Source organism: Eucyclogobius newberryi, unplaced genomic scaffold (genome assembly GCF_026437365.1).
Source record: "Eucyclogobius newberryi isolate DKJ021-1_F unplaced genomic scaffold, fEucNew1.0.hap1 SCAF_14, whole genome shotgun sequence".
NCBI classification, from domain to species: Eukaryota; Metazoa; Chordata; class Actinopteri; order Gobiiformes; family Gobiidae; genus Eucyclogobius; species Eucyclogobius newberryi.
In genome coordinates, this window is record NW_027315768.1 from 2,716,223 (window position 1) to 2,743,000 (window position 26,778).

Here is a 26,778-nt window from a genome sequence, read left to right on the forward strand (position 1 = left end):
GAGAGCGAGGAGGAGAGAGGAGGAGAGAGGAGAGCAAGGAGAAGAGCAAGGAGAAGAGAGGAGGAGAGCAAGGAGAAGAGAGGAGAGCGAGGAGAAGAGCGAGAAGGAGAGAGGAGAGCAAGGAGAAGAGCGAGGAGGAGAGAGGAGGAGAGCGAGGAGGAGAGAGGAGGAGAGAGAGGAGGAGAGAGGAGGAGAGAGAGGAGGAGAGAGGAGGAGGAGAGAGGAGGAGAGCGAGGAGAGCGAGGAGGAGAAGAGAGGAGGAGAGCAAGGAGAAGAGAGGAGGAGAGCAAGGAGAAGAGAGGAGGAGAGCAAGGAGAAGAGAGGAGGAGAGCAAGGAGAAGAGAGGAGGAGAGCAAGGAGAAGAGCGAGGAGGAGAGAGGAGAGCGAGGAGAAGAGCGAGGAGGAGAGAGGAGAGCGAGGAGGAGAGAGGAGGAGCAAGGAGAAGAGAGGAGAGCGAGGAGAAGAGCGAGGAGGAGCGAGGAGGAGCAAGGAGAAGAGAGGAGAGCGAGGAGAAGAGCGAGGAGGAGAGAGGAGAGCGAGGAGAAGAGCGAGGAGGAGAGAGGAGGAGAGAGGAGGAGAGCGAGGAGGAGAGAGGAGAGCGAGGAGAAGAGCGAGGAGGAGAGAGGAGGAGAGAAGAGGAGAGCGAGGAGGAGAGAGGAGGAGAGCGAGGAGGAGAGAGGAGAAACAGGAGAGAGCATAAAAGGCAAGATAGATAAAGGAATAGAACAATGAGGAGGTCAGTGGAGGACAAGGAGGGAAGGAGAGTAAGAGTTTGATGTGAGATGGAGAATGAAGGAGACTTTTACAGAGACACTGTGACATCATCATTGTCACAGCTGTCACTCATCAGGAGAGCCCCACCTGCAGGGCATCAGGTTTAACCCGAGTTAGTTCAGCTTGGCTGGTGTGGACCAGTTTGGATGGAATCTCAAATTTGTTCCAACGTTTTGTCTCCACAAAGGTCAGCTTCTCTACCAACGTCCTCAGACTTCAGCTTGAGTGATGGACTAGTCCCTCTGAGTCCTCAGACTCTGCTTCTTCTTTGTAAGATGTGATGTCTCCACCTGAACCTTGTTTGTGCAGCACTGCTTCCCTCTGAGGCGTGGGACGGTTCTTTGGGGCCGACAGATAAGTCCCGGGTTTTTGCCTCTGCGACAGCACCTGGATACTGGACTGGGGTCTGTCCATAACGAGCACCTGGATACTGGACTGGGGTCTGTCCATAACGAGCACCTGGATACTGGACTGGGGTCTGTCCATAACGAGCACCTGGATACTGGACTGGGGTCTGTCCATAACGAGCACCTGGATACTGGACTGGGGTCTGTCCATAACGAGCACCTGGATACTGGACTGGGGTCTGTCCATAACGAGCACCTGGATACTGGACTGGGGTCTGTCCATAACGAGCACCTGGATACTGGACTGGGGTCTGTCCATAACGAGCACCTGGATACTGGACTGGGGTCTGTCCATAACGAGCACCTGGATACTGGACTGGGGTCTGTCCATAACGAGCACCTGGATACTGGACTGGGGTCTGTCCATAACGAGCACCTGGATACTGGACTGGGGTCTGTCCATAACGAGCACCTGGATACTGGACTGGGGTCTGTCCATAACGAGCACCTGGATACTGGACTGGGGTCTGTCCATAACGAGCACCTGGATACTGGACTGGGGTCTGTCCATAACGAGCACCTGGATACTGGACTGGGGTCCATCAGGGGAGCAGCACCAGCAAAGGACGTGGTCATTTCAACAAACTCATCTGTAGAACTAGTCATGTGATCGGGCTGGAATTGTTTGTCAAAATGAGCGACAGGAGGACGCTGGACAGGAAGAGGACACTGGACAGGAGGAGGACACTGGACAGGAGGAGGACACTGGACAGGAGGACGACACTGGACAGGAGGACACTGGACAGGAGGACATTGGACAGGAGGAGGACACTGGACAGGAGGACACTGGACAGGAGGAGGACACGGACAGGAGGAGGACACGGACAGGAGGAGGACACGGACAGGAGGACACTGGACAGGAGGACATTGGACAGGAGGAGGACACTGGACAGGAGGAGGACACTGGACAGGAGGAGGACACTGGACAGGAGGACACTTGACAGGAGGAGGACATTGGACAAATTGCTCTTTCTCTTCCACAGGAGCATTTATACCACGCTCCTGCAGCTGTAACACAAGTCACCATATGATCCCTTATGATCCCCTATATGATCCATGCACTCTAGTTTATAGCCTTGATATAGTTTATTTACACTGGTATATGAACTTATGGCTATATTTGTACCAGATCTGTATTTGAGGCCAGTTTATCACCAGATTGTGGAAATGACAGAATGAATGTAACAGCAGCAGAATCCTGGAGTTACCTTCGCTGTGGGAGACTCTGCCAGACGGAGGAAGAGCTTGTTGATGCCGGGGACGGGACTGAAGGAGTAAATAAAGTGACTGTCCTAAAACACAAGGGACACATTAGCTGCACTGAGTACCAGACAGAGGGGGAGGAGCAAGAGAGAGTACCAGACAGAGGGGGAGGAGCAAGAGAGAGTACCAGACAGAGGGGAGGAGCAAGAGAGAGTACCAGACAGAGGGGGAGGAGCAAGAGAGAGTACCAGACAGAGGGGGAGGAGCAAGAGAGAGTACCAGACAGAGGGGAGGAGCAAGAGAGTACCAGACAGAGGGGAGGAGCAAGAGAGAGTACCAGACAGAGGGGGAGGAGCAAGAGAGAGTACCAGACAGAGGGGGAGGAGCAAGAGAGAGTACCAGACAGAGGGGGAGGAGCAAGAGAGAGAGTACCAGACAGAGGGGGAGGAGCAAGAGAGTACCAGACAGAGGGGAGGAGCAAGAGAGAGTACCAGACAGAGGGGGAGGAGCAAGAGAGAGTACCAGACAGAGGGGGAGGAGCAAGAGAGAGTACCAGACAGAGGGGAGGAGCAAGAGAGAGTACCAGACAGAGGGGGAGGAGCAAGAGAGAGTACCAGACAGAGGGGGAGGAGCAAGAGAGAGTACCAGACAGAGGGGGAGGAGCAAGAGAGAGTACCAGACAGAGGGGGAGGAGCAAGAGAGAGTACCAGACAGAGGGGAGGAGCAAGAGAGAGTACCAGACAGAGGGGAGGAGCAAGAGAGAGTACCAGACAGAGGGGGAGGAGCAAGAGAGAGTACCAGACAGAGGGGGAGGAGCAAGAGAGAGTACCAGACAGAGGGGGAGGAGCAAGAGAGAGAGTACCAGACAGAGGGGGAGGAGCAAGAGAGTACCAGACAGAGGGGAGGAGCAAGAGAGAGTACCAGACAGAGGGGAGGAGCAAGAGAGAGTACCAGACAGAGGGGAGGAGCAAGAGAGAGTACCAGACAGAGGGGAGGAGCAAGAGAGAGTATCAGACAGAGGGGAGGAGCAAGAGAGAGTACCAGACAGAGGGGGAGGAGCAAGAGAGAGAGTACCAGACAGAGGGGGAGGAGCAAGAGAGAGAGTACCAGACAGAGGGGAGGAGCAAGAGAGTACTAGACAGAGGGGAGGAGCAAGAGAGAGTACCAGACAGAGGGGAGGAGCAAGAGAGAGTACCAGACAGAGGGGGAGGAGCAAGAGAGAGTACCAGACAGAGGGGAGGAGCAAGAGAGAGTACCAGACAGAGGGGGAGGAGCAAGAGAGAGTACCAGACAGAGGGGGAGGAGCAAGAGAGAGTACCAGACAGAGGGGGAGGAGCAAGAGAGAGAGTACCAGACAGAGGGGGAGGAGCAAGAGAGAGTACCAGACAGAGGGGAGGAGCAAGAGAGAGTACCAGACAGAGGGGAGGAGCAAGAGAGAGTACCAGACAGAGGGGAGGAGCAAGAGAGAGTACCAGACAGAGGGGGAGGAGCAAGAGAGAGTACCAGACAGAGGGGGAGGAGCAAGAGAGAGAGTACCAGACAGAGGGGGAGGAGCAAGAAAGTACCAGACAGAGGGGGAGGAGCAAGAGAGAGTACCAGACAGAGGGGAGGAGCAAGAGAGAGAGTACCAGACAGAGGGGAGGAGCAAGAGAGAGAGTACCAGACAGAGGGGGAGGAGCAAGAGAGAGAGTACCAGACAGAGGGGGAGGAGCAAGAGAGAGAGTACCAGACAGAGGGGGAGGAGCAAGAGAGAGTACCAGACAGAGGGGAGGAGCAAGAGAGAGTACCAGACAGAGGGGGAGGAGCAAGAGAGAGTACCAGACAGAGGGGGAGGAGCAAGAGAGAGTACCAGACAGAGGGGGAGGAGCAAGAGAGAGAGTACCAGACAGAGGGGGAGGAGCAAGAGAGAGTACCAGACAGAGGGGAGGAGCAAGAGAGAGTACCAGACAGAGGGGGAGGAGCAAGAGAGAGTACCAGACAGAGGGGGAGGAGCAAGAGAGAGTACCAGACAGAGGGGAGGAGCAAGAGAGAGAGTACCAGACAGAGGGGGAGGAGCAAGAGAGAGAGTACCAGACAGAGGGGAGGAGCAAGAGAGAGTACCAGACAGAGGGGGAGGAGCAAGAGAGTACCAGACAGAGGGGAGGAGCAAGAGAGAGTACCAGACAGAGGGGGAGGAGCAAGAGAGAGTACCAGACAGAGGGGAGGAGCAAGAGAGAGTACCAGACAGAGGGGAGGAGCAAGAGAGAGTATCAGACAGAGGGGAGGAGCAAGAGAGAGTACCAGACAGAGGGGGAGGAGCAAGAGAGAGAGTACCAGACAGAGGGGGAGGAGCAAGAGAGAGAGTACCAGACAGAGGGGAGGAGCAAGAGAGTACTAGACAGAGGGGAGGAGCAAGAGAGAGTACCAGACAGAGGGGAGGAGCAAGAGAGAGTACCAGACAGAGGGGGAGGAGCAAGAGAGAGTACCAGACAGAGGGGAGGAGCAAGAGAGAGTACCAGACAGAGGGGGAGGAGCAAGAGAGAGTACCAGACAGAGGGGGAGGAGCAAGAGAGAGTACCAGACAGAGGGGGAGGAGCAAGAGAGAGAGTACCAGACAGAGGGGGAGGAGCAAGAGAGAGAGTACCAGACAGAGGGGGAGGAGCAAGAGAGAGAGTACCAGACAGAGGGGGAGGAGCAAGAGAGAGAGTACCAGACAGAGGGGGAGGAGCAAGAGAGAGAGTACCAGACAGAGGGGGAGGAGCAAGAGAGAGAGTACCAGACAGAGGGGGAGGAGCAAGAGAGAGAGTACCAGACAGAGGGGGAGGAGCAAGAGAGAGTACCAGACAGAGGGGGAGGAGCAAGAGAGTACCAGACAGAGGGGGAGGAGCAAGAGAGAGTACCAGGAAGATGGGCAGCTGGAACTTATCGTTCAGGACCACCGCATGGACAGCACACGGGCCACACAGACGAGCCGTGATCTCATTCTGGAAGTTAGCGTGAAAGATGAACAGCAGGATCCCGGCGCCTGCACAAACAGTGACATGAGCAATGCAGACCACATGAACATTGACTCTATCACTGTCCTGCATTAGAAAAGCCATTCTAGAATAAGTCTGTGAGAACACAGAGAAAAGTACCTTCAGGTTGTGGCTGTAACTTGTACCCAAACTCCATGTAGAAGTCGGGCCCCTCACACAGTCGGTGACAGGCCAGAGGGAAGACCGGCTCCAGGACCACCAGGCGAGACTCGAAGTACGCCCTGATGGCGTCCTCCGTCACGCTGCACAGCCTGAGACAAGGACCAGGTACAATCACAATCACAAGCACCACTGGAGAGACGTCTTCACCCGTTTACTTCATTTAAACATGAATTCAACCAAACAAAGAGGTGTATTTTTGTGTATTGTTTTTTTATTTGTCAAATAACAACTACTGTGTAAATAAGCTTTAGCTCTGATCCACTGTTTCATGATGTCAAATCATTATTATAAACTTAAAGGCGTAATGGACCATTTTTTGGTGAACGAGGCCCCGCGGGCGAACGAGGCGAACGAGGCCCCGCGGGCGAACAAGAACGAGGCCCCGCGGGCGAACGGCCGGGCGAGCGAGGCTCCGCCGGCGAGCGAGGCTCCGCGGGCGAACGAGGCTCTGCGGGTGAGCAGTAGGTGCCTCCTATGATTGATACGTGGCAGGACTAATCGGCACGACTAATCACAACACGAGGAAATGAGACTCAGATTTGGGCCAAAAAATCGTCCATTACGCCTTTAATTCAAAATGTCAAACTATTGAAAACTCTTCATAAAAACAGAGATAGAATAGGACGGGGTAATAGAATGTCTCCTGTCTTCTTATTTCAATAAACATGATCTGAAAAATAGATTCTTGGAGTTTTGAGTACAGGTCATATTCGGTTTGATCTCAAATACTCCTGGATTTAAACTAAATCCTAGAATTGCAGCCCACGGTGATATAGAATAGAAAAGTACTGACATGCTGCTGTGATCCTTGATGAGGTCACACACCATCAGGTTGTTGCCAAGTTTGGCGAAGTACATGGCCGTGTTTTTCCCGTGCTTGGACATGATGTTGCAGTCTGCTCCATATTCCAGCAGGAGGCGCACCACATCCATGTTTCCCCTCTTACAGGCCTGAAGAAGAATAGTGGGTTGAGAACTGACCAATGGACTTACTGTAAGATGTAGCTTTGCAATGCTGGTGTCATTCAAAATCACACCTGCCTGTACATAATGATCTACAAACACCCATTACAAACTTTCTAACGTCTTTTTTTCCATCACAATAGGTGTGCGCGACACAACAGGTGGGAAATGTCTACACTCATATTTACCTTGCCAGCCCCGCCCACATTCTGTTCGAATGCGTAAGGGTCTGGAACCCGAATCAGAGCCAATGAAGTCGTCGGTCATCCATTTACCGACCAATCCCAGGCGGAGGTTTTAACGCGTCACACCGAGATACGGAAGTAGCTCTTCACCCCCGATCCAAAACATTCAAGATGGAGGACCCGGCTCGTGACCCGGCTCATACTCGCCGTGATGAACGTGTGTTAGATGCGGTTATACGAAGGGCGTCATCTCGATTCAGGAGACATTTTCTGCGTTCAGGACGGAGAACGTGGAACACGCCTTGTTGACATGGGCTACGTAATATCCGGTTAAGCGTGTCACATTTTTGCGTCAATTCTGGGTTTATGTGATTGGTTCTGTCTCTGCTCTAAACTCCGCCCTAGAAATTGAACCGCAGCGGTCGAGCCCCAGAACCACACACAGTCTTGATAAGTAGTTTGCCAAAACGTGTTGGGAACGGCTGGTCAGGCAAAGGGGTTGTCAGACAGAACAAACCTTCATGAGCGCCGTCTCTCCTCCTAATGTCTGAGCGTTCACATAAGCCCCGGCCTCCAGCAAGATGGCGACTGTGGTCAGGAAATTCTACAAGGAACAAAGAAACGGTCAGATGAGCAGAGAGGTTAAGGTGACAAACACTGTCCTATGTGACGATGGCAGGGTTAGACGACCCTGCCACCGTGCTGCTCAGTGGTGGAGAGCGTGGCGCATGGGTTTGAGGCCTTCTCTGGTCTGGCCGATGTAATATGAATCTATAATCGTTACCCAACAACTGTAAACAAGGGCGTGTCTACATGCTACAGACCAGAGACATGTTTGCTGTGTACAGTGAGGAGTGCAAGTACCTTCTCCGCAGCGTGCATGAGCGCTGTGGTACCGTTTTTCTGGCGCCTGTTCACTCTCACTCCTTTCCTTATGAGCAGCCTCAGGATGTCGTCCTGCCCGCCCGCTGCAGCCAGCATGCTCAGAGACATGCCACTGCCATCCTGCCAGAACACACACCACCACACACCGTCAAGACGCCAGCAACGTCAGTCACCTTCCATTCATTTCACTCTTGACATGGCTTTAAAAAGGTGCACAATGAAACTTTTCTGGTGGAGGGTCTGCCACTTGCTCGTCTCCATGGAGGTGTGGCCTTGTATATCTTGCATTTATTAAATTACAGGTGGGTTGTTTGTACTTGGTTTCAGGAGTTGCAGTTCTACAACACATCAACACATCGACCTTAAACCTTTCCAGTTTACGCTGTATGGTGGTGCCTGAGAAATGAGACTAGTTTATGTGGAGGGTGGTAGTATTACTGGTGGTAGCTTAAGGATTTGAAAGAATAATGGAAGTGAACATAAAGATGACATGATTCTGACGGCGTTCCCACTTGACCAATTTAGTCCGGACTAAACTGGTCAAGTGGGAACGCCGTCAGAATCATGTCATCTTTATGTTCACTTCCACTTAGTCCGGACTAAACTGATCCGGCTCAGTTGGCGGCCATCTTTAGACCGGATCAATTGACATCATGTTCCCACTTGAGACTGGGGCCGATTCGGCAATTACACTCCACTGCCTAACGGACACTCATGTTACCAGCCTGGCTGGCCCTTTAAGAGAGGGGGGCAATGTGGGTAGCCCGGAAGTGTGTTGGTGTTTTCGGGGCGCGCGTTTGTCTGCCGCCGCTGGTCCGTATGCTTTCTGCATCCTGGTTCATGAAACGATATAAAATGGTGTTGCAAACGAGTCATATGCCTGCTCAGCCTCTGTGCTGCGGTCAGCCTCTGTGCTGCGGTCAGCCTCTGTGCTGCGGTCAGCCTCTGTGCTGCGGTCAGCCTCTGTGCTGCGGTCAGCCTCTGTGCTGGGGTCAGCCTCTGTGCTGGGGTCAGCCTCTGTGCTGGGGTCAGCCTCTGTGCTGGGGTCAGCCTCTGTGCTGGGGTCAGCCTCTGTGCTGGGGTCAGGAGATTACTGGGCAGGGGAAGAATGTAACAAATCAATTGCCGGTCTGGCTCCTGGCTTTTCCCACTTGTTCCGGAGCAAAACCGGGGCCAATCTCCCTTCTCCGATCTCCCTTCTCGGCCGGGGCGAGTGGAGCTGCTCTAATCTGTAAATTTCACTAGTGGGAACAAGTTGGAGCAAACTGATCCGGGGCGGACCCAGACTAAAAGTGGGAACGCAGCTACTATGGCAGACATTTAAAAGGTGAATTGGCCTATTCAAACGAAAATAAAGAAACATGGTTCTATCAACTCTGCTCCAACATCAGCATGACAACATGATCCAAACAAACAGCACTTACCTGTGGCTCCATTCTTATACTCGGAGTTGTTTGACGTCTATAGTCAAGAACAGACAAAAGGACAGAACCTGACTGAAACAGCACCGAGAGCAGACACAACTGAACCAGACTGAAACAGCACAGAGCAGACACAACTGAACAAGACTGAAACAGCACTGAGAGCAGACACAACTGAACCAGACTGAAACAGCACTGAGAGCAGACACAACTGAACAAGACTGAAACAGCACAGAGCAACACAACTGAACCAGACTGAAACAGCACTGAGAGCAGACACAACTGAACCAGACTGAAACGGCACTGAGAGCAGACACAACTGAACCAGACTGAAACGGCACTGAGAGCAGACACAACTGAACCAGACTGAAACAGCACTGAGAGCAGACACAACTGAACCAGACTGAAACAGCACTGAGAGCAGACACAACTGAACAAGACTGAAACAGCACTGAGAGCAGACACAATTGAACAAGACTGAAACAGCACTGAGAGCAGACACAACTGAACCAGACTGAAACAGCACTGAGAGCAGACACAACTGAACCAGACTGAAACAGCACTGAGAGCAGACACAACTGAACCAGACTGAAACAGCACTGAGAGCAGACACAACTGAACCAGACTGAAACAGCACTGAGAGCAGACACAACTGAACCAGACTGAAACAGCACTGAGAGCAGACACAACTGAACCAGACTGAAACAGCACTGAAAGCAGACACAACTGAACCAGACTGAAACAGCACTGAGAGCAGACACAACTGAACCAGACTGAAACAGCACTGAGAGCAGACACAACTGAACCAGACTGAAACGGCACTGAGAGCAGACACAACTGAACAAGACTGAAACGGCACTGAGAGCAGACTTTAGCTGGAAATCAGCTAGATGTTACTGCATAAATTGTACTGAAAGGTTAAATATAGTCAATACCAGAACAATATCATACAACATTGCATAAATGCATAATATTGACAATGGTAAACAATGCATTAAATTCACAATAGTGTTGAAAATGGAAAAGCAGTGCATGTTAAAAAGTAGTTAGGAATTTACCAAATATTTAAAATGCGTTTTACCTCGTTTACTTAATATCTTGTTACCCATTTATTCCTACTGATTACTTTAAATATGAAAACAAATCAGTATATTCAATTGTAGTTTTAATAATGACTTTACTTAAATTTTGATAAACAGTGAAGTACACACAAACCACAGCATAAAAAGTAGAAATACAGTTCATTTTTAAGTTCCTGGGAAGAAAGACAACTAGCTTCTAGAAATGACTGGGCTACAGGGCGGCTACAGCGGGACACTACAGCGGGACACTACAGCTCTACTCACGACTGCACCGAGATGCCATGGTCCTGGCAAAGAGAGGTCGCTGGGTTTTCTGAAATGTGTATTGAGGAGTGCGGTCTGAAATGTCCATACTGTAGTCATTTAAATGTTTAAAATGAGACTTTATGGAAGCACAGTTCATTTGTCACAGTTAAATATCATCAAATACTTCAGTTCGCCCTCTTAACAATTACTGGCATTGCATTTCTATGGTAATACTTGAAATAACAGTTTGACTGTTAAAAGTGCAATTTACAGAGACAGGTAGACGGGGGGATCCCACTCATTGCGTAGAGTCTGTATGCACGGCTCCAGCTCAGCTCTCCTCTGTTCTGGCTGGAGAGAGAACCTGTTCAACACAGGCTCAGAAGGCACTTTGACAAGTTCAAAGTCTCCAAGTTGCCTCCTCATTGAGTCCTGCTCCTCCTCAGGTGATAGCATTTTGCCTCTTTTTTTGTCACTGGAGTGCTGCGAATAAACTAGAGAGCTTAAACGTTCAGATGAAGCAAACATGCCCTCTTCAGCTGGGACAACCTGCGAGCAAGTGATGGGTGTTAAGGAACTAGAGGTATAATAAGAGCTTGAATGATCAAGTGGTTCAAAATCATTTCTGTCATTCATTGGAGAGTATGGTGGGAAAATGGCTGTGCTTAGTGTTGTGTAGGTTGGAAGCATCGATGTGGAGGGACAGTTGAGTGAGGTGAATGCAGGAGCTTCAGGCAGCTCTGTGTCCAGAGGAAGGTCCACAAAAGGAAAGGCTACACTGGACGGATCGTGCGGGTTTGAGGGGGACATAGAGGTCAGATATCTGCTCTCAGGAGAGTATGCAGGTTGCATTACAGTGTTTATTGTGCCCAGCTGAGTGTATGTCGGAACAACTTGTGTATCTAAAACCTTGGGTGATGAAAAGCTACATGTGGGGTTGGAATAGCCCATGTCTGAGCTCGCAGAGCAAAAGGACACATACACAGACGACAGATCCACGGGAAACTGTTCGGTCACATGTGAATGTGATGGTGGTGTTGGAGAGTCTTCCAGATTGGTGATTAAATTAGTGTAAATGTTATTATTCATTTCAGAATGTTTCCTGGAACTTTGGGTCACAGCTTTGAGTCTCTTTGGCTTGACTGTAGTTCTTTCAGGCTTGGGTTTCTCCGGCTGGTTTTGCCTCCGCTTTAGTGTTTGGAGAGTATTGTGAACAAAGTTTTTGATGTCAGTCCAAGACCTTCTGCAAAGGTCCGGCTCAGCTGCCAAACACGCATTACATTCTTTTTTGCCAGGAACCTTCATTTTAGTGATGAACTCGGACAGAAAGCGCCTCACGGCTGCCTGCTCCTGCTCGCTCCAAGGTCTTCTCTTCACAGGACATTTGGACTGGGCTCCTAAAAAGACAAAAACAAAGTATGAATATTCTTGCTGTATATTATTTTCAGAATATTTCTATGTGTCGACAGCTGAGATCAGAGCTTGTTCTAGAGTTATTGATCGATTCTTGTACTGATGACTAGACTCAACATAACATGCAAACAAGTTCTCACCGTCTTTTGGAGAACCTGTGGTGCTTGTGGGCAGGATTCGGTTCATCTGTAGCAGCTGCTTGCTCACCGTCTCAAACAGTGTTGTATTTTGTGATAATTGGCTACACTCCTGGCTGCCTCTTTCCATCAGTTTAGACACTGTGTCCAGGTCACTCTCACACAGACTGAGGAGCTGCCAGCTGCTTGCGATCTGCTGTCTCAAAGAGGGGCAGAGAAGTGCTTCTGGGTTCAACACACCACACTCTATGGCTGCCCTCCGGAGACAGTCCAGTCCTCTGATAAATGAAGGGCCTTCAGTGCGTGCAAACAAGTACAGGTTACTCTGCGACACGCCCACTTGATCTCGATGCTCAATGAGCAGGTCTATTAATGACACCATCCGCTGGGTCAGCACGACGAGCATGCTCCTTCCAAACTGTCCTTCTAGCTCCAGACTGGTCAACTGCTCATTCAGTTCTAGTTCTAACTTGGTACTTTTCCGTATTTGATCAGCAGAGGGAAAAAACGCTCCTGTGCTCCTTCTGCAAGTATAAGTTTCCAAGAGCAGCCGGCCAATATTTCCCACACGGATTCGGTTGAAGAGGCACACATCGGCTAACGTGGCTTCACTCAGTTTCTTCCATGTTGACAGGGTGGGACTCTGCAGAATGTCCTTCCTTGCGTCTTCCTCCTCTTGTGAGATGAATTGGTAGAGTTTAGCCAAGTCTGGAGTCACAGTGGACGTGTTCATCTTCTGAGGTTCCTCCTTCACTGGTGCCAGAACGCAGGGAGAAAAGGATGTGTTCCATTTTGCTTCTAGGAGGTCAATGAACGTTTTTAATTCAGAGTCATAGTCCTCCATCTGATTTCCGTTAAGAGCCACTTCAGCAGCTCTTTTTAAAGAAGATCCCATTTGTGAGACCAGTGAAGAGCTTTTACATGTGCTAGAAGATGGGTCAAAACCAATAGCTTTTTTAGCACCTTCAACAGCCAATTCAAACTTGGTCGGGAGTAAGATATCCTGTAAAAACTGCACACTGCCATCCAGTTCATTCACAGCTAGAACAAACCTGCCGAGTTCACGCATCGTTTGTGCTATATATGGAAACTGAGACTTGTCATGGTTGTGTTTGGCGGATAGGGCCTTGCCGTATTTGCAGATGAACGTGTCCTTCTGGATGTGCCTTGTGATGTGATCTTGTGTCATGATGTGGATGATCTCCTCACACTCTTCTGAGAGAAACTGTGGGGACGTCGAACTAAGGACACAGTCATTCTCAGTCTTGATCAACTGCTCATGCTCCCGTAATTCCTGTTTATTATCAAATGTAGAGCTGGTTTCGTTGTTGGTCTGTTTCTTTGGCTTGCTGTCCCCTTCTCGTTTTTTGGGAACCTTTTCTTCATCTCTTTTATTGTGGATTTGCCCAATTGCAAGTCTAATTTTGGAAGCTTTTGGAACGTGTAAAGCACAGGCCACATCCGTAGCAGCAGATCGTAGACCTGTGCGAGTTGCTGATGAAACTGCTGTATTACATTTGGGTGATGGTTGTTTGTTGACCCTCTTTTTGTCCCGTGCATGGTCTGCATCTTTCACTCCGGCGCTGCTCGCAAGGCTTTTGCTTCTTGGACTGGGTTTGCTTAACAGCTCATGAGTGTTGCGAGTATGAGAATGTTCCATCGATGCTATTGCAGTCTTGGACCTAGTAGACCTCGTTGTGACCCGGTGGGGCCTCTGACGGTTCCTCAGACCCACTGCATGGCCCTGCAAAAGAACGAGTAGAAGACTAGTTAATAGAAGTACATCAATTACTTTCCATCTAGTGGTGCCAACTGACATTTTCGCTCATCTTTAAAACACTTATTTTGTATGTTGTGTGATTCAACAGCACCTTGGCAAAGCCCCACCCTATTTCAAAGTTCATACAGACAACATCTCCAATCAAGAACACCACAAATCTACAATTGAAAAACCACGTGACCCATTACACAGGAGTAATGCTTTTATTGCATATGACAATCTTCACACTTCCTTAAGATAACTGTAGAGGTTATTGTCGCTTTCTTATATGAACAGCAGACCACAATTAAACTTCAGTGTATTTTAATGTGTACAGTATAACACGGTCAGATTAAAGCTCTGGTGTCCAGTATGTACCTGCTTCAAAAGGTGCTTCCTCTTGTCAAGAGTCAGTTTCCTCTTTTTTTTTCCACTGCAAAGAACAATGTTTGAATTAATACTGCACTCTGTCATAATCAACAGATGTCAAATTTATATGCAATGAAAAATCTTCTAAATCTATATTTAATAAATGTTTAGAATGTTCAGTTTTTTAACCCAATAATCTGTTTTTGGAAGGAGCTGTTTCTTACCTCTGTGTGTTGCTGAAATGGCTGCTTCAATGCTGACGAGGCTGAGAAGACGAGGAATCTACAAACGTAAAATCTACAATGTTTTCAGTTGAAATTCTGTTTGAGCTACTGTTAAAAACTGTCTAGATAATTTGTCATCATGCGCTTTTGTGTGTTTGTGAACACACGCGCGCATGTGCAAGAGCTGAACAACACCATCTTACAAAGTAAACTTGAGCCAACATCCGTCACACACACTCTGGGGCAGCCAAGGTGCGAGCTACAGAACAGACACCACAGAGGGCACGAGGCCCATGTCCCTCCTACTCTTTAAGAATACAGTTCAACCTGCACCAAAAGAAATGTCTTTCATTGGCAACTTCAGAAGGAGAAGCTTCATACTACAAACCACTATATGACCGCATGAGACAGTAATGAACACAACAGTACATCAACTTCTTCATCCACTTTTCACTGAGTGTAATACAGGCAGTTGTTCCCCTGTCACCGCCTCCAAACACCCGTGTACGTCTCAAAAGTCTCAAAGCACAACCTGATGACCCACAAAAAACCAGAGACTCAGCAGAAAACTTACCTCTTGGTCCAGATTGTAGTCCTCTTTTGAGTTCAGTGCAAGTTTCACAGCCAGGTAATCTCCACTCTTCACAGCATCTCGCAGCTCACCTGTGACAAGCAGAGTCAGATCATCAACTTAAACATGTGCTACTTGAGATAGAAGTTTTGGGAGTTCAGATCGTGTGTTTGTTGAAGCAGAGTTTGTCATCAATCCAGATACAAGTATTTGTAATAGAGTACTTGTTCAATCATATTACCATCAAGCGTAAGGATATATATATATATATTTTAGGGTCTCTAGAGTGTCTTTTGGAGAACAGCATATATTTGGTTTTATTTGAATTCAAGTGTGAGTGAAAATCCTCCCCACACAGAACTGCATTATCTGCATGTGGATGCTGCTGTGTTTTAGATTATGTCCAATTGAGTTTATGTAAATTGTAAATAACAGTGGTCCAAGGACGGAGCCTTGGGGAACTCCTTTATTAACCCTTCGGGGTCCGGAGCTTTTTTGGCCGTTTTTGGGTACCTTCAATTTTGCCCTGATATACTACATATAGATATACTACCAGACCAATGTTGGGTATATTTTTTTTCAGCTCAACCTCACCTATATGATCAGTTAGTTAGTTTTTCACTTTGACATACTATTTCAACATACTGAACCTAAACACACACAGAAAACACAAAGTCCGTCTAGAAAAATTATGTTTTTTTCATTGTAAAACCCTCAAACATGCTCAACCAAGCATTTAAAAAGGTTCAAACTGAACCACAAGGTGCAAATATAAAAAAAGTATATTTATATATATACAATATTATATAATAATGTATGTGATATATACAAGCAATAAACTACTATTTACAATAAAAAGTAGGTAAATCCACAGGCATTTTTCTTCTATTATTACCCTAACCCCATTTGTGCTGTACAGTTTCTGTCCAAAATGATATCACAGGCCTTGCACTTCCATGGAGTGAGGTTCAGAAGGAACTCTAAACCAGGTCTAATCCAGGTCTACAGCAGGACTAAAACAGGTCTAAAGCAGGACTAAAGCAGGACTAAAGCAGGTCTAATCCAGGTCTACAGCAGGACTAAAACAGGTCTAAAGCAGGACTAAAGCAGGACTAATCCAGGTCTACAGCAGGACTAAAACAGGTCTAAAGCAGGACTAAAGATGGACTAAAGCAGGTCTAATCCAGGTCTACAGCAGGACTAAAACAGGTCTAAAGCAGGACTAAAGCAGGTCTAATCCAGGTCTACAGCAGGACTAAAACAGGTCTAAAGCAGGACTAAAGCAGGTCTAATCCAGGTCTACAGCAGGACTAAAACAGGTCTAAAGCAGGACTAAAGCAGGTCTAATCCAGGTCTACAGCAGGACTAAAACAGGTCTAAAGCAGGACTAAAGCAGGTCTAATCCAGGTCTACAGCAGGACTAAAACAGGTCTAAAGCAGGACTAAAGCAGGACTAATCCAGGTCTACAGCAGGACTAAAACAGGTCTAAAGCAGGACTAAAGCAGGACTAAAGCAGGTCTAATCCAGGTCTACAGCAGGACTAAAACAGGTCTAAAGCAGGACTAAAGCAGGTCTAATCCAGGTCTACAGCAGGACTAAAACAGGTCTAAAGCAGGACTAAAGCAGGACTAAAGCAGGTCTAATCCAGGTCTACAGCAGGACTAAAACAGGTCTAAAGCAGGACTAAAGCAGGACTAAAGCAGGTCTAATCCAGGTCTACAGCAGGACTAAAACAGGTCTAAAGCAGGACTAAAGCAGGACTAAAGCAGGTCTAATCCAGGTCTACAGCAGGACTAAACCAGGTCTAAAGCAGGTCTAAACCAGGTCTAAACCAGGACTAAAACAGGTCTAAAGCAGGTCTAAACCAGGTCTAAACCAGGTCTACAGCAGGACTAAAACAGGTCTAATCCAGGTCTACAGCAGGACTAAACCAGGTCTAAACCAGGTCTAAAGCAGGTCTAAACCAGGTCTACAGCAGGACTAAAACAGGTCTAATCCAGGTCTACAGCAGGACTAAACCAGGTCTAAAGCAGGTCTAAAGCAGGACTAAAGCAGGACTAAAGCAGGTCTAAAGCAGGTCTAAACCAGGACTAAAGCAGGACTAAACCAGGTCTAAACCAGGACTAAACCAGGTCTAAAGCAGGACTAAAGCAGGTCTAAACCGGGTCTATACTTGATCAACATGAAGTGTGCGCCTCATTTTGCTTCACAACAACTATTCTACCAACAATAAAATACTTGAAATACTAAAACTCTCCAAAACTATTCAAAAACAGCATTATTCCTCTCGTTCGTTCTCTTTGACTATTTGTCATGTGACTGAATGTTTACATACTCGTGTGCATCCTGAACATCCGGGTTAGCACAAGCTAACGTTTTTTCCAGTTCCTTTTTTAATCACAAAAGACGACAAAGTTATTATAATAAATGCAACGCGCGCAGAAAAGAGCCCGAAGGGTTAAGGTAAGAACATTCAGATTGAAAGCATCAACAGAAACAGCTTGAGCTCTATTTGTGAGGTCATCTGCAAACCATTTTCAATATCATCCAGACGATCCAAGAGAATCCAGTGATCCACTGAATCCAGTGATCCACTGAATCAAAGGCTTTTGATAGATCAACAGAAACAGCAGCACATTCTTCATGATTGTCCAATGCAATATCGTTTATAACTTTGGAAGCAGCTGTGATAGTAAATCCAGTTATTTAAAATGGAATATTTCGTTAAGAAAGCTTTTGCTAAGCAGGATAGTTTTGAGATTGGACAGAAATTATTCAAAACATTTTTCTGCCCTACTTTGTGCAAAGGAAGAACAAAAGCAGTTTTCCATAGTAATGAGATACTTTCAGTTTGAATTGTGAGATTAAAAACATGAGTTAAACAAGTTACTATTAGTGGATCTGATAACAAAAGTAACTTAGGCTCGAGAGTGTTGGCTCCAGTGGACTTTTTTGGATCTATGAGAGCAACATATTTAATACTTTATACTGTGCATTTAATACTGTGCATTTAATACTACATACTGTGCATTTAATACTGTGCATTTAATACTACATACTGTGCATTTAATACTGTGCATTTAATACTACATACTGTGCATTTAATACTACATACTGTGCATTTAATACTTCATACTGTGCATTTAATACTTCATACTGTGCATTTAATACTACATACTGTGCATTTAATACTTCATACTGTGCATTTAATACTTCATACTGTGCATTTAATACTACATACTGTGCATTTAATACTTCATACTGTGCATTTAATACTTCATACTGTGCATTTAATACTTCATACTGTGCATTTAATACATCATACTGTGCATTTAATACTTCATACTGTGCATTTAATACTTCATACTGTGCATTTAATACTACATACTGTGCATTTAATACTACATACTGTGCATTTAATACTTCATACTGTGCATTTAATACTACATACTGTGCATTTAATACTACATACTGTGCATTTAATACTTCATACTGTGCATTTAATACTTCATACTGTGCATTTAATACTTCATACTGTGCATTTAATACTGTGCATTTAATACTACATACTGTGCATTTAATACTACATACTGTGCATTTAATACTACATACTGTGCATTTAATACTACATACTGTGCATTTAATACTTCATACTGTGCATTTAATACTTCATACTGTGCATTTAATACTTCATACTGTGCATTTAATACTTCATACTGTGCATTTAATACTTCATACTGTGCATTTAATACTACATACTGTGCATTTAATACTGTGCATTTAATACTGTGCATTTAATACTTCATACTGTCATTTCTGTTTCTGTAATTTCTTTGTGATATGAATGCATTTTCCTGCTGTGAAGCTTTGAATTGCCTTGTGTATGAAATGTGCTCTACAAATAAACTTGCCTTGGCCAAAATTGTGCAGAATTGCCCTGTGATTCTGTGAAAGTTGACGTAGTAAGATGTTTTGGCTTTACAAACAGAAGTGACATATTTATTGCTTTTTTGACAAAACTGCTGCCAATCTAATGCTGATTTGGTTGCCTTGGTTTCTGCCCAGGCCCTCAGCAAGAAGACTCTATATATCTATATATCTTGTATCTGTGCATCTCTCCATCTACAACTCTATATAGCCCTCTCTCTCATATATAATCATATATTATATACACAAATAATATGATTTATATACAACGAGAGCGCGAGAGCTCTCTGGGAACTACAGGTACTCACTTGGTGATAATGGAGGCCCACTCAGAACCTCATCATCTCCATTCAAATGCTTCTGGAAGTCCTCCAGGGTCATCCAGTCAAGATTCAGATCCATTCCCAAACTTAGAGTGGTTTGGGTCTTTTCTGCACAAAGCCCAAAAATCAATGCTAACAATTAGTCTCATTTTACACTCTTAAAGAATGGTGGTAAGTTAATTGTTGCCACAGATGTGTGGTAGCTGTGTGCCCCTGTACCTGCTCTGTCACTGGCCTCCGGCAGGTCCTGGCTCTCCAGTGGGTCATCACAGGCCATGAAGAGTCTGGGCTCACTGTCCTCTCGCCGCCGGGTGGAGGAGCTATACCGGTCCCAACCCAGCCGCTGCCCGTCATCTGGACGCTCCCTCCGTGCCTCGTCTCCAGCTCGACTTTTGGGGCTGAACCCGCCCTCTAACTCATCACTGTCCAGACAAAAGCCATGACTCTGGGCTGCTTTAGAGGCCGCTGCAGCAGAGAACATCCAAGTGAGGCTTTTGGCTTCTTGTAGAACTAAATGAGCCTGTTAAATAGATCGACTTTACCCATGTGCACACTGCCAAAACCTACCTTCTGTCTGCTTGGTCTTTTCAGTCCTTTCAGGGTCTCCCTTCTGCCCAGGAGACTCTTTAGATGACTTGGACAGCTTCTCAATTTTCCCGATTACCTAGAGTTGGAGAATAATGTCAAGAACAAAATGAGAATCATTTCTAAATCAGTTTTAATTTTTTAGATTGATATAAAACACAACAAAAAAAGGAACACAAAACACGATGCAGAGAGTGCAAATAAAAAGGGGTAAAAAGACATCTAAGGAAGGTACAACACAATCAGAAAAATGTTTATTCCCTTTGTCAGAGAACACAGTTCACAAACATAGGAACTTGTTTCGGCGTTAAGGTGCAACATATAACAATGTTTATTAAAGGTCGAATGGACGATTTTTTTGGCCCAAATCTGAGTCTTATTTCCTCGTGGCATGGACTGTCGATTAGTCCTGCCACGTATCAATCATAAAACGCACCTACCGCTCACCTGCAGCCGCGTGCGGCTCGTCCCCCGAGAGCAGCACGGTTCCGCGTGTCTAAGCGCATTGATCTATCATAATTATAGTTCCCTCAGTGACGGGACAAAATGAAGACGGAGATAGACAGTTCGAGTTGACTCATAAAAGACGGAAATCTACGGGAGACGAGAGATGTGATGCGCTCCGTTGCGCTAATAAACAAACGCACATGTGCGTTGTATCAGTCCACACGGGGGAGTGGCATGAGCACTTCCGCCTGCGTTCTCAAATCGCTGAAAAAAATGGTCCATTGCGCCTTTAAAATAATAATAGCAACATCTATAAAAATCAAATTATGCATGCATTGATTAAGAATTTACTAATAAAATACATTTATTTATTTTATAGCAATGGCTTTTCCCCTGCAGCCAAAGTGTGCTCAAAATATATCAATTTATTGTGTCCATGGTCAAAGTTTTGAGGCCCAGACACTGCCAAAAATAATTTGTAGTATTCCAATGATCTCAGTCCTATATTCCTGAGCGATGCGAGAGGCGCTAGATCTCTAAAAACGTGGGTTCGACTCCCGCTTGTCCCGAGTTTTTTTTCTGTGTGTTTTTAAACTTATATGTCGCTCTGTTTAGTTTGTTTTGGGATGAGTTATGTCAGAGATGAACAGAGGCAATGGTTCTTTACATTTTTGATAACATCAGTGTCAGATTAAAGTCAGGTTTGATCATTTTGGTGAGCGAGCTTTCCTTGGTTTAAACTTTAGTGGATGCACAACATTTTGTGAAATGTCCTGACATTTTGATGACACAAAACTGCAGAGCCTCAAAAAATGCAAGATTTTTTGACTGTGAGACTGAGGGCGGAGCTAGTGGGACTGAGGGTGGAGCTAGTGGGACTGAGGGTGGAGCTAGTGGGACTGAGGGCGGAGCTGGTGGGACTGAGGGCGGAGCTAGTGGGACTGTATAGCAATGAATGAAGTCTCCTGCAGCTTCTCCTCTTTCTGGTCCAGAACGAACTGTTTAAGGAGCTCTTATGGTTCATTCACGTTTGAAAATCTGACTCTGAAAGGGGCGGTGCCTCACTCGCCCTGAACCTCACCACATGTCACTGTGTATAAGCCTAAACATACTATTACATGGTGTATCATGTAACATCAGGCTTTGGGGGAGGAAACATCAGGCTTTGGGGGTGGAAACAGGGGACAGGGTGACTGCTCTGTATTAAGGACAGAATGACTGGGGCCATGTATCGCGAGATTTTGGTCAACAACCTCCTTCCTTCAGTCAGAGCATTGAAGATGAGTCAACATGACAATGACCTGAAGCAAACAGCCAGAAGAACCAAGGAGTGGCTCTGTAAGAAGCATCTCAAGGTTCTGGAGGGGCCAGTCTCAAACCTGAATCCAATAGAAAATCTTTGGAGGGAGCTGACAGATCTAGAGAAGATCTGTGTGGAGGAGTGGGCCAGAATCAAACCTGGTCAAGAACTACAGGAAATGTCTGACCTCTGTAATTGTAACAAATATTAACACCGATTTTATCAGGTATTGAAATACTTAAAATTAGAAATAACATTTCAGCAATTATTTAAAAATCATACAATGTGATTTCTGTATTTTTTTAGATTCTGTCTCTTAGAGTGGAAAAGTACCTATGATGAAACTTACAGACCCTTCCATAAGTTCTAAGTGGGAGAACGCAGGGTGTTAAAATACTTTTGTACTCACTGTACATGAAGCACTGCATTGTATATAAATACAGTACAAAGAAGGGTACCTTGAGGGGCTTGCTGGAGCTCTTCTCAGGGGGTGGCTGGTGGGGGGCAGGTCTCCGCGGAGCTCGGTCCTTGGCCTCACAGTTCAACAGGAACTTCTCAAATAGGTTGGTGCTACCAGCAGCATCCTTTTGTGCCAGAGTGTCCTCTTTGGCCCTGTCCTCCTTGACTTTTTCCTCTTTGGGCTTGTCCTCCTTGGCCTTCTCCTCTTTGGGCTTTGTGCTGGGTGCACCTGAGACGGACGAGGCGGCCAGGGCAGTCGGAGTCCTGTCTTTGCTCTTGGTCTTCCTTTGGGCTGTGGAGCCGTCACTGGAGTCTGACGAGTGTAGTGAGAGGTCGTCTTTGGCCTTAGACGTGAGGTTCTTCAGCTTCTGGAGGCTGCTTTCTTTGGGTGAGACGTCAGACCTTTTACTTTCCTTCTTCTGAATCAGTTCTTTAAAACCCTGCAGCTTCACCTCCCACTTGCCCTTCTTCTCTTTGAACTTATCATCCAGGTAGATGCGCTGGGCTGATTTGAGAGCTTCTGTGTTGGATTCGTCAGCAGGCATCTCGGGCATGCCTTCGCTGATATCTTCCTCAATGGGTGCAGTGTCATCATCTGAAGTGTCGATCTTTACCTCTTTCTTACCCTTCTTCTTCTTTGCTTCCTCGGCTTTGGGCTTAGTTTTTGCCTCTTTGCCCTTGTCCTTCTTGTGTTTCTTTGCTGGAGCTTGGTCCTGCTCATCCTCATCGGACTCTACCAGCCTCTTTTTGGGAGAAGGTGGAGTGGTGGCTATAGCATCCTCCTCATCAGTCTCTGGGGCAGGCAGCGGTCTAAAGTCATCCTGGTGACGCTCCTTCTTTTTCTTCTTCTTCTTCCTCTCTTTCGGAGGCAGTTCTTCCACATGTTTCTTCTTCTTTTTCTTCACTGGGAGGTCAGTCGGATGGTCTTTGTCACTTTCGCTGTCAGAGTCTGCGTCAAACAGGTCACTCTTAACAGGAAGCACTTTCTAAAAGGCAACCGAGAAGAAAGCTTTAGAGATGCAATTCACAGGATCAGATTTACGTGTACTTTAAAAGACAAATAATATTATCCTGCTGATTTGCCTTGCGTATGAATAGTGCTCTAAAAATAAATGTGTCTAGGGCTGCCCCAAAATAAATTGTCTGTTTGCTGTAACCCGAGCCAACAACTAGTGGGTCTGACGGTAGGCAAATTCTTTTTTTTTAACTTTGAAGGCAAAAAAAGATAAAAATTTTGCTATTTTTTGACTCTGAGTGACCGCCAGGGGTCGGGGCTTCAACAGTAGTCCAGGGGTTAGGCTTCAACAGTAGTCCAGGGGTCGGGCTTCAACAGTAGTCCAGGGGTCGGGCTTCAACAGTAGTAACAATACTAGTATTAGTACTCCAGATACGGTTTTTAAGAGGAACAATGTTAGAATACAAATACTGTCATTTATGCTACAAGTTTGTTTTCTATTATGGATAAGCATTTGACACTGAGACAAGAAACACCCCAAGGGTGTTTTGTTTTTTAATCTTTTTTACCCTCAGGCATCTGTCTGCACTTTAATCCTTAATAGGGATTACATGAAATGAATTAAATAATAGGCTATATTTGACAGAAAAGTGATATTTTATTAGATATTTAATATTGTTTTTTTTTCACACCAACGATCGCGGGCCGGCCCTCCGCTACTTGCCTGGATTGGAATATGGCCCTCGGAGGAAAATAATTGCCCACCCCTGGTCTAACCCCAACCCACCAAGGCACATCACCAGGTTACATTAAAACCATTTTGCATTTATTTTTTCCTCTAACTGGCCACATGATATACACACAATATATGAAAAAGTTGTGTTTGTTACAATTGCTAAAAACATTTAGCAGTTTTATGAACATCATAAAGTTCAATGATTGCAAATGAAAAATGTAAATTCTTACAGAACACTCAGACTAACTAAGACCACAGAACTGTTGTCTTTTTCCATCATCATTGTAATAATAATATTTTTTTATGTGCCGTCTATGCATGACCTGGCTATGACCTGTGTCACTGTAGTGGTCATTGTGTCCGCTGGGCAACGTACCACACTCTTTTTGGCCTCTGCTTCCCCCTTAGACTTGGCTTCTGCAATGTTCTTCTTAAACAAAAGCAGGACCTCCCTGCAGTCCTCCAGGTGGGCCTCGGGTTCCCACGTGTCGTCATCTGAGGAGTAGTTCTTCCAACGCACTCGATACAACACCTCCCCCTGAAACATGACAAGAACCACACCATCGCTGCCATGAACAGTCAAATGTACGAGAGCTTAGGGTTGAAACTAACGACTTATGTCAGCATTCGTTTGTTTACACACGTCAAAGGATTATTTCTATTCTACATTGTACTTTTTAAATGCATAATCAAAAGCCGAAATAGTTTCTTTGACATGATGATTTAATAATGCCACTGTCTGATAAAAGATCTTTTCATACATGTTTAGAGCCTGTACAGCCCAGATAACGATTACCATTGTAAAAAATACATTTTCTTTTACTATCAATTAATCATTGGAAAGAAAACAGAAAAAGATCCAGTTACAAAGCATTTATACTGGCAAAATGGAAATTAATAGCTCCATTTAATTCCTACTCATTTAGCACTGATTCATACAAAGGTCATTTCAGTCGTTCTTACACTGAATAGTTTGCACAAAATTATCTGCCTTTAACCCGCTTGAACGCTCATTATGAGAGACATCGTGGCTTTTCTCATCTAATACAGCGGTTTTCCTGTGAATTCTTTTACAATATTAATTAAATGAAGAGGCGCGTGTGCAATAGCAGCGATGTGGCGTTTATGATGCTTCTGTGGTTATGATGCTTCTGTGGGCATCTACACCCGGGCGTGTGGGCATCTACACCCGGGCGTGAGAGCATCTACACCCGGGCGTGAGAGCATCTACACCCGGGCGTGAGAGCATCTACACCCGGGCGTGTGGGCATCTACACCCGGGCGTGAGAGCATCTACACCCGGGCGTGAGCATCTACACCCGGGCGTGAGAGCATCTACACCCGGGCGTGAGAGCATCTACACCCGGGCGTGAGCATCTACACCCGGGCGTGAGAGCATCTACACCCGGGCGTGAGCATCTACACCCGGGCGTGAGCATCTACACCCGGGCGTGAGAGCATCTACACCCGGGCGTGAGAGCATCTACACCCGGGCGTGTGGGCATCTACACCCGGGCGTGAGAGCATCTACACCCGGGCGTGTGGGCATCTACACCCGGGCGTGAGAGCATCTACACCCGGGCGTGAGAGCATCTACACCCGGGCGTGTGGGCATCTACACCCGGGCGTGTGGGCATCTACACCCGGGCGTGAGCATCTACACCGGGCGTGAGCATCTACACCCGGGCGTGAGCATCTACACCCGGGCGCGAGAGCATCTACACCCGGGCGTGTGGGCATCTACACCCGGGCGTGAGAGCATCTACACCCGGGCGTGAGAGCATCTACACCCGGGCGTGTGGGCAGCTACACCCGGGCGTGAGCATCTACACCCGGGCGTGTGGGCAGCTACACCCGGGCGTGTGGGCAGCTACACCCGGGCGTGAGCATCTACACCCGGGCGTGAGCATCTACACCCGGGTGTGAGCATCTACACCCGGGCGCGAGAGCATCTACACCTGGGCGTGAGCATCTACACCCGGGCGTGAGCATCTACACCCGGGCGTGAGCAGCCCGTGACCGGCTGCGTCCTTGGCCTCAACAGGACCAGGGCTCGGATGGAAAAGACACGGACAACGTGGCATTAGCTCGTGCACTCGGCCCGGGGAGGATTTACACGACAGCACGTGGTTGTTGTCACATTTACAGAATGTTAATACAAAGCCAGCGCCCGTGTGGTTCCTCTCATTGTACTTTAGTCAGCCTGCCATGTTAGCTTTGGCCATGTTAGCTTTGGCCATGTTAGCTTTGGCCATGTTAGCTTTGGCCATGTTAGCTTTGGCCATGTTGGCTCTAGCCATGTTAGCTCTAGTTATGTTAGCGTTAGCCATGTTAGCGTTAGCCATGTTAGCGTTAGCCATGTTAGCTCTAGCCATGTTAGCTCTAGCCATGTTAGCTCTAGCCATGTTAGCTCTAGCCATGTTAGCTCTAGCCATGTTAGCTCTAGCCATGTTAGCTCTAGCCATGTTAGCTCTAGCCATGGCTCCGGAAGGAGATTCTAAACGTGAGTTTAGAGAATGCTACATTTAAATGCAGGCACAAAGCGGACACAATCTGCTTGAATGAAACTTGAATGTAGAATAATTATTACGAAATCCGTTGGACAGTCAATTCTACCGTGTATATTTATTCAAAGCGAAGAGTTTGTTTTGTTTTGTAGTCTCTCGTTGTTCGAGTCCCCGGTGCGGTGCGCAGTGTGTGCGGCTGCAGCTACCTCCTCCACCCGCATGTCTATGATCCTTTCCACTTCGTACACATCTTCCACCTCCTCCTCGCTCTCCCCCGGCTCCACTCGCTCGGTGTCCGCTGCCATGACCGGGGCTGTTGAAGGTGACGGGGGCGCTCCGGTACTCGAGGCTCCGGGGCAGGCTGGGGCTGCTTCACCGAGCACAGGCGCTTGTCTGCGGCTGCTGTCCAGTAGTATAAATGGACAGACCCAGAGCTGCTCTCTCAGGGCCGCACTGTGATGCCCGCGCTCAGGTGGGTCACTTCTCAGGTCTAACGGGAGCATGTTGTTTTGGATTTTTGGACGAGATTGGATCAAAACGTTCTAAATTATTAGCCTGGAATCTTAGAAAACAACACGCTGAAACAACAATTATTAAAATATGAAGCCGGCAAAGAACGGCAATCTTACCAAAACAAGACCAAATTCAATCATCATTTGAATCTTACAAAAACAATCTCAGGATAAAATGAATTCTGTTTTGTACACCCTAAATTTGCCT

The 26,778-nt window shown here is 46.8% G+C and overlaps 1 protein-coding gene across 3 annotated transcripts in view; it reads right to left on the minus strand.

Annotated features, from left to right (window-relative positions):
* The window catches only part of mphosph8 (M-phase phosphoprotein 8), a 44,715-nt gene extending 18,219 nt beyond the window's left edge, over positions 1 to 26,496 (minus strand). Inside the window, exons 1-13 of one of the 3 annotated variants that reach the window (XM_072444168.1) lie at positions 26,265 to 26,486; positions 23,928 to 24,089; positions 21,860 to 22,846; positions 19,637 to 19,733; positions 19,289 to 19,534; positions 19,055 to 19,177; positions 14,822 to 14,910; positions 7,576 to 7,716; positions 7,229 to 7,315; positions 6,357 to 6,514; positions 5,501 to 5,652; positions 5,264 to 5,388; positions 2,390 to 2,473 (exon numbers count right to left, since the gene is read on the minus strand). In XM_072444168.1, coding sequence (XP_072300269.1) covers positions 2,390 to 2,473; positions 5,264 to 5,388; positions 5,501 to 5,652; positions 6,357 to 6,514; positions 7,229 to 7,315; positions 7,576 to 7,716; positions 14,822 to 14,910; positions 19,055 to 19,177; positions 19,289 to 19,534; positions 19,637 to 19,733; positions 21,860 to 22,846; positions 23,928 to 24,089; positions 26,265 to 26,363 — 2,550 coding nt within the window. In that variant the 5' untranslated portion in view covers positions 26,364 to 26,486. Of the gene's footprint in view, positions 1 to 2,389; positions 2,474 to 5,263; positions 5,389 to 5,500; positions 5,653 to 6,356; positions 6,515 to 7,228; positions 7,316 to 7,575; positions 7,717 to 10,125; positions 11,743 to 11,898; positions 13,640 to 14,032; positions 14,162 to 14,821; positions 14,911 to 19,054; positions 19,178 to 19,288; positions 19,535 to 19,636; positions 19,734 to 21,859; positions 22,847 to 23,927; positions 24,090 to 26,264 lie in introns of those variants that run through there. The other 2 variants (XM_072444165.1, XM_072444167.1) reach the window with 2 other exon arrangements.
* Between the last annotated feature and the right edge of the window lie 282 nt (positions 26,497 to 26,778).